At 43.1% G+C, this 19,613-nt stretch overlaps 1 protein-coding gene across 5 annotated transcripts in view; it reads right to left on the bottom strand.

The window, feature by feature from the left end:
• The window catches only part of CUX1 (cut like homeobox 1), a 274,993-nt gene that overhangs the window by 149,927 nt on the left and 105,453 nt on the right, over positions 1-19,613 (bottom strand). For all 5 annotated transcript variants that reach the window (XM_066563647.1, XM_066563643.1, XM_066563644.1 and 2 more), the window contains exons 3-4: positions 18,005-18,052; positions 4,033-4,111 (exon numbers count right to left, since the gene is read on the bottom strand). In XM_066563647.1, the coding sequence (XP_066419744.1) occupies positions 4,033-4,111; positions 18,005-18,052 (127 nt within the window). The remainder of the gene's footprint in view (positions 1-4,032; positions 4,112-18,004; positions 18,053-19,613) is intronic.

Genomic DNA, 19,613 nt, shown 5'->3' with positions numbered 1-19,613 from the left:
AGCCATCTTTCACTGTTATTGCTTTTGATTGTTTTGACAGAGCACATTAAAAAAAAAATCTTATTTTTACCTTCTCTGGTTTTTTTTTATATTTCCCTTCGATAGCAGGTCCTCTGAGCTAAACCCCACAGCACACACATTATATAGCACCCAATCTGATCACAGCACAGACCTGGGAAGAGTCTCCAATAAAACCCCACACACATCCCCTTTGACACCCCCAGAGTTGTTTCCTTTCCTGACCAATTTTCTCATTCCCATTAGGGAGAAACGAAACCCATTTCTGGCACAGCCCCTCCAAACCAAGAACAAACAGTTTGCATTAACCTTCCCTCACTCTCAAATGTCCATATGCTGAAAAAACTCAGTGTTTTCCTGTTCTCCAGACTGAACCCAACTGGGTTTAATTGTGCCACATCCAGAGAGCAGATTTGTGTTTAAAGGCAGAATTGTTTCTGTGCCTACAGAGGAGCAACACGGAGACAAAATACTGAGCAAATCCAGCGTGGCACTGGGCTGTAACTGCAGTGATCCCTTGCAGAAAGAACACTCTATTAACCAATTTATCCAGACACTGACACCTGGCATTCACTTGGTCTCCATGTTTGAACTTTTACTTGAAAATTACACCCAAGTTTTGTTTTAAAAAAATAAAGTCGTGAACACAGATCCTTTTTGAAATAAAAATATTTAGCGTTTTTAATGCTTACTATTTTTCCTTTAAAGATTTAGGAGAAAAAGAAAATTATTTTGAATATACTGTTTCTGCAAGGCAACACCGCTCCTCCAAACACACAACAAGGCTCCAATTTCACTTTAAGTGCTTGCAAGATTAAGACCCTAAAAGCCAAGGGTGTTAACATAATGCACTTATTTTACAAAACTGGAGACAAAGGAATCTTGAACAGATGGAAGAAGGCTTCCTCAAAACACAGACCCAACCTCCCTTTACTTCAAAATAAATATATTCACATTATTTTTAAAGGTAAGTTGTGACAACCTTGTTGATTAGTGCAATTCATGTGGCAGGATTCGCTTTTCCCTTGCTCTGTACTGCATACTGAAAATAAGGCAATTAAATGAGAAAATTAATTCCATTAATTAAAAATGTTCAGTCTCGAGCAAGACAGAATGATCTGAGCTGTATAAATGTACATAAACCAAAATGTTTTCCTTGACATGTGCTTTCCTTCAAGAAGGATAAATTTCACAGCACAAAGCAATGATACTGCTATTTTAACAGCATCATAAAGCTGGAGAGAGATATATAAAAGGTCTGTTTTATCTTTTAAAGAGAAACCCCCTGATGTACATAGGAAAATTTACAAGTAAAATACCACCCTTCCCACAAATTCCTTACTGGTGAGCCCGAGTGAAAACTCTGGTCAGGTCCGGAAAGAAAATGATTAAACTTTGCTGAATCCATAAAGCACTGTAGCTGGAGTTTCAATACAGATAATTTTATAGTAAAATTAAAATAGAAGCCCTTTTTAATTATATAAAGTGTGCACATTATTACTGAGGAGAGAAATACACGCTTTCCTCAAGAACCATAAAATTGGCTGCTGGGAATTAGACTTCAGCTGCAATTATTATATGGTCCTATAAAGGATATTGAAAGTCTGATAAAATTGCACCCTTGTCATGTAACAGCGATGCTTAATGCTAAATAACCACTCTGCAGCATTCCAGGCATAGCTTCCCCCAAACATCATCCTCCCTTCTCACACCAAAAAGAAAACACAGCAGCATTGGGGAGCTAAAAGTGTACCTAAATATTTGAAATACCAAATGAACAGGTCAAAAGATATGTAAAGCCACGCGGAGGCAAAAGAGCACGTGTGATAAATGAATACTGATGGCTGTTTATTAAGGAGAGCTCTCCATGGATACCCACCCAACCCTCCATGGACACTGCCCAGCCCTCCATGGATACTGCCCAACCTAGCACACTCCACAGGATGAGAAGGAATAAAAAAAAAGAGCAACACAATGGAGCAGAGTGACAAAGAGCAGTGCCATACATTCCTAATGGCTGCTCTCCTTCTCCTTGCAGCGTGTGTTGCAAACTGTGAGTATTTGTGACGTGCACGCAGCTACAGGAGACTGACTGGACATCTCCCGGAGAACCTGGAATTTACTTCTACCTCAGACCTCCAGGTAAGAGCATGGGCATAAAACCTGGAGATATTTCCCATCCCACAGACTCCACTGCACTCCCAACTCAGCCAGGCTGAAGATTTTATGTTTATTAAGAATATCAAAGAAATATTTCTGTGACAGGTGACATAAGGCACGCGCAGGGGACGGCAGGGCAGGAGAGAGGCTGTGGGGTGTGGGAGCAGGGCTGTAAATTTCGCTCCTGCAAATGAAAGAAAAAATTCTTTCTCCTACGAAGAAGTCCTGACAAAGTCCCTCACCATTTCATATAAATCCTGGTGGGTGGGATATAAATCCTACCTTCTCCTCAAGGCTTGGTCTGATCTGCTGCTCAGATCCCAGCACCTGTGATGTGCCAGGCTTCAGCAAGAAGCCTCTGCACAAGAGCACACCAAGGATCCCACACAGCTCTTGTTTGACACCACTTCTCAGTCGTGAAAAAAGCCAGACTGTTCCAACTCAAACCTACTCAGCTTCCTACCAAATTACGGCAGGAAGCTGCAGCGAGTGTTAGTGTGGAGATGCAGGGGCTGCAGTGCCTCTCCCCAGCGCTCATGCTGGACTCCCAGGCTGCAGATATTTTGGGAATGTTTCCATGGAGGGGTTTCTCTCCAAGCCAGAGCTCTGGGTGCCCATCCCAGGCCCGCACTGCTCATGCCACAAACTGCTCGTGACAGTCAGGACCCTCTCCGAGTTATCCACTCCTCCCATGGCATGAGGTGGGCAGAGGGAGCTGTTCTGTGCTCAGCAGAACGTTACTGAAAGTCTGAGCAGGAAATAAATGAAGGAAAACTCACAGACCACAGCTGACTAACCTAAAAACAACATTTCCAAGGCGGTTGTGGCCCAGGAAGAGCGTGGTGAGTCCCTGCATCCCTATACTGGGCACTGCTCAACTATGAATGGGAAAGCATAAAAAAATACATTTGTTAGCTCACACTGAGCATCTGAAAACACTGACCTTTCAACCAGTTAATCATTAAACTAAAACATTAAAAATTTAATTTTTATTTGAAGCATGCATGAAATTAGCTCCTTAAATGGTAGAACCAGTAAAGGCCAGGGTACTATGAAGCCTTAGAAGTATTTAAAAGTATTAATTACACCTCAAAATCCCTCTTGAGGTATTTTGAATATTATATATATATATATATGATGATAATGTTTTATAAAACTATAAAAAGACACAGAGTCATGTGCCAACAGCTCAGTCAGGCCAAGATGTGGCAGTGGAGACTTGGGCTCCTCACCCCCTCTCAGCTGTGGGTACAGCTGCAAAAAGAAAAATCTGCTCAGGCAGTTATTTATTTACCACTGGGGAAAACAAAAAAAATCAACTCCCAAAATGTAAAAAGAAATGAACTGAAACCAAATGCCAAACAAAAGGGAAGTTGAAAACACATACAATAAAGGCCTTTGAATAAAATTTATGATCACACTTACACTGCAGAGAACTGAAATTTGGTAGTGATTTACTTTTCAGTAAGACTTTTTCTTTTGTTTTTCTTGGAAGGAATGAAAAGTTTTCTCTATCCTTTCAAAGTACAAATATTGCTTTTTCTTGGTGAAGCTTCGAGATGCCTTTTTTTTTGTTAAAATTGTCTGAACCCTCTGACAAACAAAATACGGAGGATCCTAGAGTATCATAATAATATAAATTGATTAATAGAAACATTGACATGTAGATGCAATGAGAAGTCCTGAAATGTGCCACAGTTGTAGTTCTCTCCATTAGAAACAATACAGGAGTCTGTCAGTTCCAGAACAAAGCCATTGCTCCTATTTACCTTATTAAAGGTAGGAAAATTGCCCAGTAGCATTCACACAAACATGAACCATTAGTTTCTCAGAATAAGGGAATAATTAGCTTACCTGGAACATCAATTAATCTCTTATAAACATTCAAGAAGGCTGCCTCTGCTTCTTTGCTTCGTTTACCCAATGCATCAATCTAAAAAGGGAGATGAGAAAAGAAGCTTTAAGACTTGTTCCAACACAACTCTCACACTCAGAGCTATAAATATAAATTAATAATTTCACGTAAAACTAGTAAGTACATAAAAAGTGAACCCAAGTCTCCTGTGTACAGCTCCTACAGAAGCAGTCCTAAAAGACTGTTCCTGCTACATTTGTACTGAATATAAAGTCCATTTTTCAGCCCAATAACAAGCATCAATATTTTCATGACCCCTCCTGCCTGTTGTGATTCTTCACTTTAAATCTTTGTAAAAAGCCTGGTACTTGCCAGGCAGATTCTCTCCTCAACAACTGTTTTCCTTTACCACTTATTGAGATCTAGCACAGCAAACAGAACTGTGGCCACTTCTGATGTCCCACTCTGCCTTTATTGTGGTAAATAGATTTTTCTATTCTTTCCAATGAGCCCATGAGGAGATGCAAAAATGAACTTGTTGAGCACCCTGTGATACTTAACACTAAATAACTGTGCATCTTCTACATGCAAAGAAGTTTTCTAATACAGCTCAGGCACAGTCTGCACTCCTGAGCTCCTCTGACCAGCTTCTCCTTGTGTTCTGTAACACACACAATACTCATCTAAGAATTTATTTTTATCATTTTATTATTTTCCCCCTATGTCTGTATTTTCATCTAAAACTCCATTGTACAAGGAAAGGCAGCTTAATGGCTCTGAGAATAAAATACCTATTCCACAGCAACTTTTTTTCTGTAAACATGTATTTTCCTATTGTAGCAGAAAGCAGAGGATTTTCTATTGCTTGATATTGACAATAAACAACCAAACTGACTCAGGATCAGATCCAGTGAATTAAAACTCCAAAGCAGAGGGACAGAAAGGGAAACAGGAAAGCCTGACACAGCTCTGTGGCAGCTTACCCAAATCAGGAAACCAAAGGCATGGAGATTATCGTTCCCATATTTTAATAAAAGGCAAGGAAGGATCTGAAGAACTGCGGATACAAAGGCCTGATATCAATTCTTCTGTGTATTTGAAAGGCACTGAATATTATGGAACCATTAAAAGGTGCGGACGTCACCGCGGCCTAAAAAAAGGAAGGCCCTGTCTGAAAAACGTCCTTGAATTCTTTCTCTACATTATTGATTCATAGATAAGGCAGAAACAATGGCCAGAGTTTACTGTATCTGTATTTCAGGAAAGTATCTGATATTTTATTCTGCAGGAGGGGGATTTGCAGCACTGGGAAGCGTGTGACCAGGCCAGGGCTTTGCCAGCACCGCATACCCGGGAGAGGAAGAGGAGGGGAGATAAAGCAGGAGGGTGCTGCGGGGTCAGCCCTGGTGCCACTTGTGTTTCCTTTGTCCTGAAACGCCTCTGTGAGGAGAAGGGAAAGGTTTGGGAAGGGAGAGGGGGCAATCCTACAAGCAGGGAGCGGGAGCGCGGCGGGTGCGGATCAGGTCACGGCTGGAAAGGGACTTGTCAGGATCATCACGGGCAGGATTAAGGCCACAAAACCAAAGGACAATCGTAGAAATCACCCAGAAGCACAATGCCCAAGGTATAAGCCAAGAAAAGGCCTGGAGGGGAGGAGGGTCAAGGAGGGAAATAAGGACACGGGCAGCGGCCACGCAGCGTTTGGCAGCAGCAGCAGCGAGGAAATCTTGGGAGATACGGGAGAGGCTGGGAAGAGACAACTTCTGGCAACACAATACAAGGCTGTACTTAAAGAAATAAACCAAATTCCTATTCCACTTACATCCCCCCAGGATCTGCATTAATTTATGGAGACGAGTGGAGGTGTGGTGTAACTGACACCTGACCTATTTAGAGCTTATCAAAGGGTATTGGAAAAGTGATAAATGAGCATCAGATGTTGAAGAGGTGGAGGATGTGGAGAGCAGATATAAATTCTCAAGAAGAGCTGGCCGTGCTGCTCTTTCAGAGTTTATCAAGAAAGACCACAGAAAGGCAGTGGAATCTCCCAGGGCATCCGACCTGCCACAGAGCAAGGGATTGATGGTTGTGAATAACCCACTTAATAATCTGCATTTGATCAATCCCAGATGGACTGATGCTCATTAGGGAAGGAGAACAGAAGCAATTCGGAGAGAACATTTTCACACGAGGAGTAGCTGAGAGGAGCCTGTGGAAGGAAGTGCCAAAGGCAGGGAGGCCCTGGATGTGTAAATCCATGCTGGGGAGTGTCAGGCACCGCTCGGGGATGGGGTGAGAAGGAAGGGGCAGCACCAGGGACGCTTGTGCAGTTGAGCTGTTCCATGGGTGCACAGAGACTCTCTGAAGGCCAAAGCACACCATATGTTACACTTCTGGACTTCAACGTTCCCACATATAATCTTCTCTCGCTGCTGCTAGGCAGAGAGCAGCCAAATTTAAATTACTATTATTAAATACAATTAGCATTACAGCACTGATTCTGTACTGTATTTTGAAAAATTCATTTGCCCCTTTTATGAAAAGCAAAGCACTTAAAATGCTTCAATTTCTGGGAAATAACAGAATGGATTTGTTTTCCTATTACAGTTTTTCCACATTTTAATAAAGAGCATTTGTACTTTTATTCTCTCTAAGTATTATAGAAGGTGTGGTTTATTTGCTCCTTACCAGTTATAGAGTGATGGAAATATAAACCAGATTTGAAACAACATCTTGCAAGGAGATCAGAGACTTTCCAAAGGAAGCAGTTTGTAAATCACAGGTATTTTACACCCTTTTTTCACCCTCAAATTCAAAACCAGAATTCCAAACAATCCCACTAGGCAGAAATATGGTTTTATGTTTCAGTTGTTAAAAAAAATAAATCAACCTGTCTGGTTTAAAGTTTTACTAAAAATGAGCACTGCAACTATTTTATATCTTAAAATAAAATTTAGAAAAAGCACTATGACAACTTTAACTGGAATAAAAAGATAATTAGGCATGCCAACACCCAGGTGCATAAGGAAATAAGGGAGGAAAAAGACATCAAAAATAGCGAAATATAAATGAAGTCCAGAGAGAGAGGAAACAGAGCACTGAAATGACATGGAAATATTTGGAAGTTCACTGAAAATTTTTCAAATCAAAGTAAAATTGTTTTAGGAGCCAGCAAGGCTGAGCTGCAATCAGCTCACATTAAAACTGTTGAACTACATTATAAAACTCTTGCTGAACATTTTTATTTGACTCTAAAAACTTCAGGGACCCTGAAAGAAGTCAACTTATAATTACACTCGCGTTGTCTTGACACGAGCTTAGCTCCAAATCTTAATTTATCTAAACCAGGCCCCATTATGTCTTCTCTGAGCAGAAAGAAACAACAGTGACCTCTGTATTCCCCACCACCCCCATAAACATATGTTCACTTTTAAGTTTTGGCATCCTATTTGTCTTGATAATACCACTGGCGCTGCAGTGAGATAACAGAAATGAGACACCAGGAATCCTCCCTGCTCAGCACAGCCTTCATCTCCCTCCTCATCCCTGAAACATCACCAGAGCTACACAGAGGAGCTGCAGCCAGACTGGGCTGAGACCAGTCCTTCCTTTGTCCACCTTGATTTTCCAGGTCAAGCGCTCTCCTGAGTTGATGCTCAGGGTACCAAGGTCACCCTGGAGATTGAGTGTCTCCCCTTCCCCTCCAGAATCATCTCCTTCCAACCTGCCATGAAGATCTCCATGGTCTGATCCCACTCTGCCTTTGCTGTCTGACACTTGCTCCCCCAAGAACATGGACAGCCTAGTTCAGGAGTACTTGGTTCCAGTCTCATACCCACTGCACCTGGCTGAAATCAAAATATCATCCATGGACTGCACGGATTTATCTCCACATCTACATAAGCACCACAAATCTGGCACCCAGGCCAGGGAAGGTGCTGAACTCAGGTTTCTCTGAATGTTGCCTCTTTCAGCTCTGTCCAGCCAAGTTCAGAAGGACAGAAGCAAAGCCTGTGCCTTGAGTTTGGGATCTGTCAGTTTTGATGCAGTAGGAGATTTCAGCATTAATTCAAGTCTGATGTTTAGTGCCCCACAACCTCCTGAGCAGGGTCTGCAGGGCTGGGATGCTCTGGGCTGTATGAACCTGGTATCACCTCATGGGCTGCAGTCAGACTGAAGGATGCACACCTCTGCTCCTGAATTTCCAGATGGAACAGGATGATGAAGCTCTCTGCAAGGAAGCTGGACTGGAAGCCAGATGCCAGCACATCCTGCACTGACACTTGAATTCTCTGAACTGAGGGGTATCAGCACTTCAACACATCTCTGAGCACGAGACTGGCACATGTGCTGCTCCTCTTGGATTCACTCAGCACCCCAAAGACTGCTCCTTTGTGAGGGTTCCCAGTGCTGTGTGTGCCTGGCATTACCAAAGCACTGGTGATTTACTCTCAGTGCCACAAGTGTTCACACAACTGTGCTAAATGTGAACTTTGCAGTCCCAGCTCTTCCACTTATCCTCATAGTTCTCCACATTAGTTCCCACTCTTGTTAACCACCTTAACATGTCTTTTACTGTCCTGCACACAATCTGGAACTAATTTATCAAGCAAAAATAAATTATTTAAAAGAGAAGTTATTTTTCTGTTCTGATTTTTCATAAATGGATGCCTTAAGGAGACACCCATCCCTTTTCCCTTACACATCTTCTGTCGTATTGTTTTGCATCACGAAGTTTTTCCATTTGTCTTCAATTACTACGAGTTACCAAAACACCATTAAGAACTGGAAGAACCATATGAAACAAAGGGAAAAGCACAAGAACAACTCATTAAAGCACCACTCTTTTAAGCCATGCTGTATTCTTGAATAACTGCTTGGGAATCAAATGGTGGCTATAGCAGGAATATTAATGCATCAGTCTTGCTTTGAAGGCTGTAAATACAGTTGGCTTAATTTCCCTTTCTTAATACCAAGAGATACCTATATTAATAAATAAATTTATAAAAATAACATTGTAATTTACAAATTAATAAAAATTTATTCACCGTCTCTTAGTTTATTTTGCCACTGACAAAAGAAAAAGTAAAAAATTCTTATTTTTAGCTTTGTTGCAATTAAAACAGTTTTGAAGCAAAATTATAAAGAATTTATTTCTGTGCAGTTGCTTAAGGCATATGGCATGGATTTTAGCTGGGCTATAAATTCTTTAACAGAATTAAGGACTTCAGAGTGGATCCAACACCAATCTGTTTAACAAAGCTGCTTGGGCTGGGACAGAGGTACCAGGAAAGAGCCTGGGAAGGGCACGCCTGCCTCAGCAACTTGTTGGTTTAACCTCAAGTTCAGCAGAGAGCTTTAGGAAAGACCCAAACACCTCAACTTTCCAATTCTGCTCCCTCCACTGTGAAACAGCTGCAACCTTGAACCCTTTAAAACCCCCTCTTCCTTTCATGCCCAGATAAATCCTGATTTTCCCAGACAAACCACGCTGCCATCCCCTGAGGAATGCTCTCACAGGACAGCTCCTTGCTGCTTTTCCAAACTTTGCTCTTCCTTCCCAGTAAAGCAGCCCAGCCCAACACGAGCCTGCAGATATTGAGAGCAGAGCCACAGCTCTGATTAAACCCTGTTTGCCACCCTGCCTTTGGATCAGCAGCTGTGCTGTCCCTGCTGGACCTGTCCTGGAGCCTTGGATACCCCACCTGCCTCCCTCCTCAGCTCCCTCTGCCTTTCAGAGCAGGTTTCCCAGCCCCTGCTCTCCCCCAGCTCCCAGCCCATCCGTGGGGCAGGCAGGGAGCAGCCCTGCTCCCTCCTCCTCCTCCTGCTGCTGCTGGAGTGTGATTCAGCTCAGTGGCTCGGTGAAGAACTAAGGAAGGAGAGAAAGAATTTATTTCCATTGTGCTGGCAAACTGAACTGACTCATGCTGTGCATTTGCTGGGCTCAGCACGGGGGAGGAGGTGGGACCCAGAGCTGGGGCAAGGACACCCCATGGCATGGGTCCCTCATCCCTGCACAGATCAGCAGGAACAGCACAAAACCAGTGACAAGAATGGGTGGCACAAGGGAGCTCAGAGTGCCAAATGTTACCAAAAATCTCTTTTATTGATCAATCTTTACAGTATGAAAGTGGATTAACTTTGTTCATGTCTAATTAGTTCATTTTATACACTCTGATGTAATGACACGTTACAATTTTCCTGGAGGCTTTTTGGTGTTTTTTCATGCTCAAGTAAAACCAATCAAAGGACAGCCTGGTCCTGGAAATAAGGACTTTCCTCATGGAAGGATAAAGGATACTCCTGAGCACCAAGCTAATGCCAACATCCCAGCCCCTCTGACACTTTATTCAAACCCTCACAGTGTTTTCTGGTGTCACAAACCAGTAACTCCAGCAATCAGGGATGCCTGGATCCTGTTTCTGTAGAAATAGGGTTGATTTGCAATGTTTTACTCCAATTAGTAAGTGTGGGTGTTAGTGATTAGTCAAATTGTGTTGTACCTGAATTGTAAGGGGTGTAAAAACCTTGTGTGAAACCAGATATGGGGTGCACTAATTTGGCTGCACAAGGAATAATTATTTACCTTTGTAATTCTACATTTTGCATCCCAAAATGTAGAATTTGGGATGCAAATTCTCTCCTTAAGTCAGCACAGGCCAGTTGTGAATTTTCTTAATGCCAAAAAGGTAAAACAAAGAAGTGACCTCTGAACAGGGGACACATCCTTCCCCCAGAACTGGAAGAAGATCTTTCTAATGAATAAATCAACAAATCATTTTTTCTGTCACCAAAGAGGGAGATGTCAGAGCTTGCCAGTTCTCATCCTCGAGGTTCTGGGAGAGCACAAGGATGGACAGCAACTCTGGCCATGCCAGCCCAGCCATGTTTGGGAAATGGGGCAGGGAGGAAGGGCAGAAAGCCAGGACAGAGCAGCCTGGGCTACCCCACATCAGCCCCAGCAGCAGGAACTCTGTGTAAGGTGAGTGTGCCCTCACCTGCTCATGCACCTCCAGGCTCTGACCTGGAACCCACAATCACTCCTCTCCCTCATGGATGATCCAAACTTCTGTTTAGGTATTTTAAAAAAAATTAGGTCAGAGCAATCTGTTCAAGAAGGAGCTCATTAACCACCTTTGTGCAATAAATACCAAGATGCACCCTTTTCCTGGTGTTTTGTACTGAAATCACCCTCTTGCTTCTCTTTTCTGACAAAGCAAGACCAGACACCAGCTTGTATAGAGCCTCACAGTAATAAAAATAAAATAGTGATAAAAACCTGTAATGAACAGAGCTAATTCTGTAATAAATACAGAGATAATTCTGTATTTGGAGAAACAGGGACTCAGCAGAATACCTCGCCCAGCCCAGCCCTCCCATCCCCATTCCTTCCAGCACACTTCAAGCTCTCTTTTTTTCTCCTGAGGATGAGAAGACACTCCTGACCCTGTGAGCTGCACCAGTGCTGCCTGTCGGAATCCTGAATAAACTGAATTTCCCACCACTGTTCCCGTTGCCCCCGAGCGCGTGGCAGCGGCACAGACAGCCCACCAGCTGCCAACAGGAATTTCAGCACTTTGTCAATTATGTAAAAATAAGAGGATTTGGGCTGATCCTCCTCAAAGTTACTCTGGTAGTCTCTGCTGTCTTGGCACAAGTTGTCTGCAAGTTGGAGAGGAACCTGCAAGGGAAGGTGCAAGGTGCCCGTCGCTGCCTCTGGTGGGATGTGCAAGGCTGGGGACTTTGTTATCCCCACAGCTGAGAGCTGTCCCAGCAAGGAAAAGAGGATTATTGATATAATATTGATATATATATTGATATAAAGGAAAAGGATAATACTGCTATAATAAGAGAGGCTCTGTATTTGAGAGTCTCTGCAGTTCTGCCCCTCCCCTGCAGGTCAGTGTCTCCTCTTGGGGACGCTTCTGGCCCTGCAGCAGCCACCCCATGTGCTCAGCAGGGAGAGCTCATCTGCCAGTGAGATGCTGGAGTATATTTAAATCACCTTCCTCAGGAAAGATGTTGTTTAAACTGCAATCAAGCCAGCCAAAAATAAATAAATAATCATTTACACACTTCTGTAAACAAAGAAATGAAAGCGCTGTGGAGCCGCCGTTACCCCAAGAGCAGGTCACGACCTCTTCCTGCTTTGGGGAACGGAACTGAGATGAAAAGTGGACTTTAAAAGAGAATTAACTGCCAAAAACATTCACTTTTGGTAAATAGAAGGTTTTGATGATCCTTCCACTGGAAAGCAGGGAGGCTGTGGGCCCAAACACGAGCGCTGGATTTTGATGTATGCTGTTGACTTCCCCAACACAGAGCAATTTGTAATAGCTTTGCCACGCTGTTGTTTTCAAAGCTCCTGCTACATCACAAGCATTTATTTCTGACCACAAAATTACATTTATTCAACAGAAAGCAGCTCAGGGTCTTTAAGAGGTTAACTTCTGGAGTGCTTGGCTGCTCTCCAGCCTCCCTACGAGCATCAGTGCTAACGCAAGGCACACAACAGCACCCAGGCTGGCCGTGATTAATAGAGTGCTGAACACGCTGCTTTCCACATACACACACTTTTCATTCCCTTGCTTCCATAGATCATGGACTTATCCTCAAAATATCTGACTGAAATTGAATTTGGCTTCTCTCTCAACCGTTCATTTCCTATGTTATGCAAGGTTATATCCTTTTCTGCATGAGCAGAACCAAACCAGCTGCAGCTTTTGAGAAGAAAATGTGTTTTCAATTATGAAGTTGGCCTGAATATTGAACTACAGTTCTACTGCTGCTCTAATTGAGCCATCATGGAGTGAATGTACAGGAAAGAAATTGTATTAATTAGGTTTGGAAATTTAACATAAGGAAATTAAAGGGGGTAAAATAGAAAAAATATGAGTATCAGCTCAGGAATAATCTCTCAAAATGCAGAAGGAACGTAGGTCTGAAGTGGTTTAGGCACACACATTATTAGAGTACTCCTTCAAAGACGTGATTAGTAGTTCCAGCACATCAAACTGATTTTCAGCTTCTGTTGTCTGCATATGGAAAATTATTAGATTACTGACTGACCAAATTAATAGTTTAAAGAGCAATTCAGCTGAGTGGGGAGCCAGAGTGGTCTCATCAGAATGGCAATACCCTTAAAAGTACTTGCTCTGGGAGAAGAATATGAGAAATGGCTTTCACAGACATCAAGTCCAGCACGTTGTTTTGGAGTCTGTGCCTTAGAGGGTTCTCCAAATGAGGGATTACTGCATTACTGTTGGACAGTGCTCTTATGCCACATGAAAAGAATGCTAATGACCTCAGGAAATCCTTTTCCAGCCTTAAAATATCTGTCTGATGACTTTACAAATACAGATTCCAACATTAGACTTCCATACCACAACTTCAGCTCTGTAAATTAACATAGCCCAAGAACATCCCTTCTTTTTTAATTGGTTTTTTTTTTAGATTTCATGTACAAATATCCATCCACTGATGTACCCATGGTAAAGCACAGTGACCTACCCAAAACACAGCTTATTCAGACAGCTGATGGCAGGGATGCCTTGCTAATTATATATAATAATCATGTCATGATTGCATGGTGAAGCTCTTTAACCTTTCCTGATTCTGTCCTGTATTTAGCCCAGCATAGGGAGAGGGAACCATTAATAAGTTGCATCCTCAAGTTAATGGCAAGGAAAAGGAAAAGCAAGACAGAGATTTAAGATCAAAATGACAGGAATTTTATACTTCTGAAATTAATGACTTTTAACTGTCTTGCTCACAATAGCATATTTACACCACCCAGACCTTAAATCTTCCAGGGAAGGCAGAGAAGTTACCCACAGATTTCAAAAGAACAGTACCATCAGCTCTGAAGCAGACACAACATTCTGTTAAATTAGAAAACTGCCTTCAAATTTCCATTAAGATCCTAAATAAGGAAAAAGTACTATAATAAAACTATTCTCCAGTGATGAATTAATAGGGGCTCATGCTGAACTAGGAATGCATTTGAAAATTTGTAGTATGCTAAATTCCATTTCATAGTGCTTTTACTTTAATTCTTATCATAAAAATCCAGTTACTTAACGCACTGAGATCTATACAAAAAAAGTTATTTCCAAGTACTAATGGAAACTGAATATTTGATAACTGGAACAGTTGTTATCTGAATGAATGAGATAAATAACCAAGGAACAAAGAATGTTCTGCTTTGTCTGGTATTTATAAATTCATATGATATAAAGGGAAAATACTGGGGGGAAGCATCAACATTCCATGCTCAAACTGAAGAGAAAAATTGGCTGAAGTGACCTGTGGGTTTGTTTAAAAAAGCCAACTGGCCCCAGGTTTACCAGCAGCTCCCATAAATCGTGTTTGGGAGGGGACATAAATACCTGAGCTTAACTTCCCCTCTCTCCAAGTCACGTCAGGCTCACCCAGGCACAGTTCAAGGACAGTTTAAGTCAACCTGAGCTGACACATTTGTGCTGCTCCTGCCCCTGGCTTTGCTCTCCTGGCCTCTCCCCTGTGCTGAGAAGCTGCTCTGAACCCACCTGGTGGAAAACTAAGGCAGCAAAAAGAGGGGGAAAAACCCCAACTTTGTGCTGAACGTGGGCTCACAGCAGAAAAAGTGCTGAGGAAAGGCAGGGGTGGGGAGCAGGAACACAGCAATATCCATGTAAAGCTGCTTAAACACCTGGGCTTATCTGAGCTGCCCCCATCCTCTGACCTGCTGGCCCTCCCTGGAGCCCAGAGCCCCGTGGACAGTTCAGCCCACATGGGATTGGCAAAAGCCCATTTCCCTTCTGATGTGGAGTCCAGGTTATTATTTCATGCCAAAAGCACCTAATTCTGTCTAAGAGCAGAGTTTGGGCAAAGGATGAGGCAGCAGCAGCACTGGGGGCTGGACACAGGAGTCAGAGGGAGAGTCTCCCACAGGGAAATGGAGAATTTGCATCAGGCAAGAACCTTTTCCCTCAGTGCTGAGTGAGCAGCTGGTGGTGCCCCACATTTCCATATTGCCACCCACAATGCCTATGGAGGCTGCTCCTACAGCATTCCCTACTCCTGCTCCAGGACACTCATTCTCCAGCAGAAAGGACCCTAAAAAACATTTACCCTCACCACTTCACTGACCTCTGTTTTATTTATTCACTGCTGTTGATCTTTAAAAAAAAAAAACAAAAAAAAAAACCACAAAATCACTGAAAAGTTTGGTTTGGAAGGGACCTTAAAGCCCATCCTGTTCCAGCTCCCTTGCCATGTGCACCTTCCACTAGAGCAGGTTACTGAGAGCCCCATCCAGCCTGGCCTTGGACACTTCCAGGGATAAATGTGGGGCTGAAAACTGATGTGTGTGTAGTAAAATAGGGGAACCTCTTGCCCTATTCCTCCTCCCTGCTCACATCCCATCCCACAGGTAGTGTGTGACCAAAGGTCCCTCTGCCAGCTCCTCCCAGGACATTAGAGATCACCTGCCAGGTAATAAATTTTTGCCAGGCAATCCCAGGGGGCTGCTGAGGTCAGTGTCTGTTCCCAGCAGTGTTGCTCCCTCAGCCTCTCAAGGGACAGGAATTGAGGCACCTCCTGTGGATTTGAAATGGAGAGAAGCCTATTGCTCGACAAAACTTGTTTTTGAGATACCCAGAGCAGTTATCTCCTGATGTTTTAGAAAGTCAGCCTTAACAACAACCAGAAACCAGATCTATATCCTGAACAATCAAATATAACTCAACAGAACAGGCTCATCTCCTTGGTATTTTGATTTGTCTCCAAAACAAGATACAGTAATTACATCTATAATCAAATACCATAATTCACAGTTTAATGTGGTGCATTTATGTAGTCAATCATGATTAGTTCAGGTTTTTTAGGTTTCTGAAACCCTGTCTCGATTAGGGAGACAGGAATCACCAGCTCAGAGATTCAGCAGCACAATCTTTTCATGTATTTGTGCTTCGTTTACGTAACAGGGGATTACAACAACAAATTTTACTCTGGTGAGGTTGAATTTATACCAAAATAAACTTCACTTTTATATCAGTGAAGCAAAACTACAGGAGAGGAGTGTGTGTGAGCCATGCCAAGGTAACAGGGAGCTGTCTCCACCGGGGAAGATCTAATGGAAGAATCTCCTTCACTGTAGCCAAATTTAAATTCATGCTTTTTACTTGATCCTCAGACATCCCCTTCATTAAAGAACAGTGCTGAAAGCACACATGCACTTTTCAGTCAGTGCATTGCAAGCTTGAAACTGAAGTGAAAAGGTTCTGAGAGCACTGCAATGCACTCAGAGCAATTTTAAAGTGTAAATTTCTATTGGCAAACGGACTCACACAAGTCATTCTTTGTTCTCACAAATGTCTGTTGGATGTATCAAGGACAAAGTTATCCTGTTTATTTATTTATTTCTAGCAATACTTGGGAAATCAGGTTGTAAAACAAAAAGTACCATGCTGCTTTTGAATGAGGGATTATTGCCTGGTTGGGACACAGATTTAGCAGGATGTAGAGGTGATGAGGATTGCAAGCCTCACTAAGGGGAGTTGTGCACTTAAATCCCTACCCTGCAAACATGCTCCTGAACTTCCCTGTGCTGATGGAACTGCCACAATCTAAAGTCAGTGAAGAGCTCATGGGCTGAGGAAGTGCTGGAACAGAAATCTTGAGGGGCAGAGCTGTGCAATGTGTATCAGTGTGAGCTCAAGCCTCCATCCAGCACCCTGGGCAGGCACGGAGCTTTACAAGGACAAATGGAATTTCCACCTTCCTCCCTGATGCTTTCTGAGCAGCACAACCACAGCTCCCATCTGGCCACAGCAAGAATGGAAAACTCATTGGCCCAGCTGCCTTTGCCAGTAGAAACCCTTCAGAATAACAACAGTTGGCTTTTAAACCCCTGAGCACTCTGCTGGTGTGTTCTGTGAGGAGAAACCCGAGCGGGAGCCAGCAGCGGGGCTGGAGCCCCTGCAGCCTCCCCAACAAACCCCTGCCAGCCCAAGGCTTTCCCTCAGCCCTCTGCAATACAACGTTTTACAGCTGAAAAGCTCTGCAGGGAGAACAATTTGCAATATTTTGGTGTTTTTTGAGGGCACCACACTGCATTCAGTAACAGCTCAAGCTGGAGGGTCAGTGAGGCCCAGTGAGCTGGATGGGCCACAGTGACAGAGGCTCAGGGACCTCAGAGCAAAGTCACCAGTTCAGATTGTCCAGTGCAAACCCTGAATCACAGAATGACCTGGGTTGGAAGGGACCTTAAGGATCACCTTGTTCCACACCACTGCCATGGGAGGGGACATTTTCCTCTATCCCAAGTTTCTCAGTGTTGCCATCTTATTGCAAAGGTTCCATGCTGTTGTATCCTTATCACAAAAGTTTCTCACCTCTTCGGTGTTTCCCATGGGCAGCTCCTCAGAGCACTGACTCTTTCTTCTTCACAAAGCAGCCAAATGACTCCAGTTCCCTTCCCAACCAGCCACCCCACTCTTTTATAGCATCTTCTTCTCATTGCTTACAGCTGTGGCCTGTTCAAGTCAGGCCTGCTCCTACTCTTTGCTAACTGACCCAGCTGCAACTCCTTAGGGGTAAGATTACTTTCTACACCATCTTTATTTCCTTATATTCTATCCCCCTATAGCTCAGAGCCCCATCCAACCTGGTTTTAAACACTCTCAGGGATGGGGCAGCCACAGCTTGTCTGGACAACCTGTGCCAAGGCCTCCCCACCCTCACAGGAAGGAATTTCTTCCCAATATCCAATCTAAACCTATTCTCTGTCAGTTTGAAGCCATCCCCCTTGTCCTGCCACTTTGTGCTCTTGTAAAACCTCCCTTTCCATCTTTCAGGCTCCCTTCAGATGCTGACATTCCCTGCACACACAAAATGCAAAGGGCTGAGCCCTGGGGGCTCTGTGGCCACACCAGGCTCATGTGAAGCAACACTGAAAACATGAGAAGAAGAAGCAGAAGCAGCTCTTACCTCTCCCTGGAAACTCTTCAGTAATGGAGCTACCTGTTTGCGCAGGTCCTGGAAGACACAAGCAGGGTATGCCATCAGAAACACTGGAAAGGACAAGTCATCATCATGTTTTTCCTGATGTTATTTTCAGTTCTCAAGTGTTACTAAAATTCTGTGTTTTGTGGGAGATTAGATTAAAATAGAATTGTACCTGGAGTTCACTTTGAGCAGGTGTGAATTTCCAGTTTGACACACCCCTGCATGTGCTGCAAATGGTAACAATTACCCAAACTGTGGTGGGGCTGGCCAAGCACTGAATGCCTTCATTCCCCTAATTCAGCTGAAACATTATTGAGATTAGCAGCAAATGTCTCTATCCACCTCCACAGCAGCTACACCTCTGAACTTATGCCAAGGAAATTCCCACAAATGGAAGCCAGGCTTAAAGGAAGATGATTCTGGACCATCATTTCAACTACAAGTGTTGCCATTTTGAAAAATCTCTGGTTTATTTATTATTTTCCCAAGAGTGCTCTGGCTTTAGTCATCAGAGAACTGGAGCTCATTGAAGATGACAAGTATTATTTGTGTAACTCAAAATTTCTTCTTACAAATTACAACATACTCAGTGCTACAAAATTCATTAAAATACTGCCCACAAAATCACTCTAAAGGTTTATAGCATATTTTTACTTAGCAACTGAGATAATTTAAGACAAAAAAGGTACATTTATTGTACATAAAATTTCCTATGGCTTCACTTCTAAGCTGGTTTGGGTCTAATTCACTTACAAATTCAATAATTCTTATTATGTGTGTGCCTGAAGAATAAAATCCAGTAACTTTGCAGAGGCCACTATTAGTCATAGACAGCCAAGGTGCTGATTCCTGCTTTTGCCACTGACAAGGCACAAGCAGCCACTTCATGGTGCACCTCCAGCTGGAAATGAATCTGGAAGAGAATTAAACCAATAACCTGAAGCTGCATCACTTGGGAGGGCAGCACTGATGCTGCTGCTGCAGGGAAAGGGGGGATTTCCCATTGCTGGAGCCTTCCAAGGCTCAGCTGAGCAGAACTAGTGCTAAATGAATGCTAAAGAACCATTGTTAAGGCCAGGTGAGATTTGGCCAGACTCTGGACAACCCCATGTACTGCCCACAACTGGAACAGTCACCATGAAATCTTCCTCCCTCCACACAGGCCAAAGTCCCTGAGCTGCCTGAACCTCGTGCAGGGGGTCACAAAGACATCTTTGAAGCATTTTTTCTATATACAGAAGGGTCTGTTGAGGCCTCAAGGTTTTCAGAAAAGAAGGTGACCTTAAAAAGTTGGTAAATTCTCTTTTCCAACACATTTACTTACACATCTACAGTCATGCAACATATTGGATGTTAAACCACTCACCAAAACACTCTCAGCCTTGGGTTTAATCTGATTTTCCTGAAGGAAAAGTAGGCTTTTGAGAGAAGTGATTTTTGTCATTTAAATGACAAGTCATGCAGAGAGTTGGAGTATCAGGAGTTCTCCCACTCCCTGAGAAATGGCTTAGGGGGCCCAAGGCAAATGAAGCTATCAAAGACAAATGATCAGTCAAATTTCATTTCTGACATGGTTATTGCACTAAAATAC

Source organism: Molothrus aeneus, chromosome 20, assembly GCF_037042795.1.
Source record: "Molothrus aeneus isolate 106 chromosome 20, BPBGC_Maene_1.0, whole genome shotgun sequence".
Lineage (NCBI taxonomy): Eukaryota > Metazoa > Chordata > Aves > Passeriformes > Icteridae > Molothrus > Molothrus aeneus.
The sequence above is the reverse complement of the archived record's forward strand: the minus strand, read 5'-3'. Positions and strand labels throughout refer to the sequence as shown.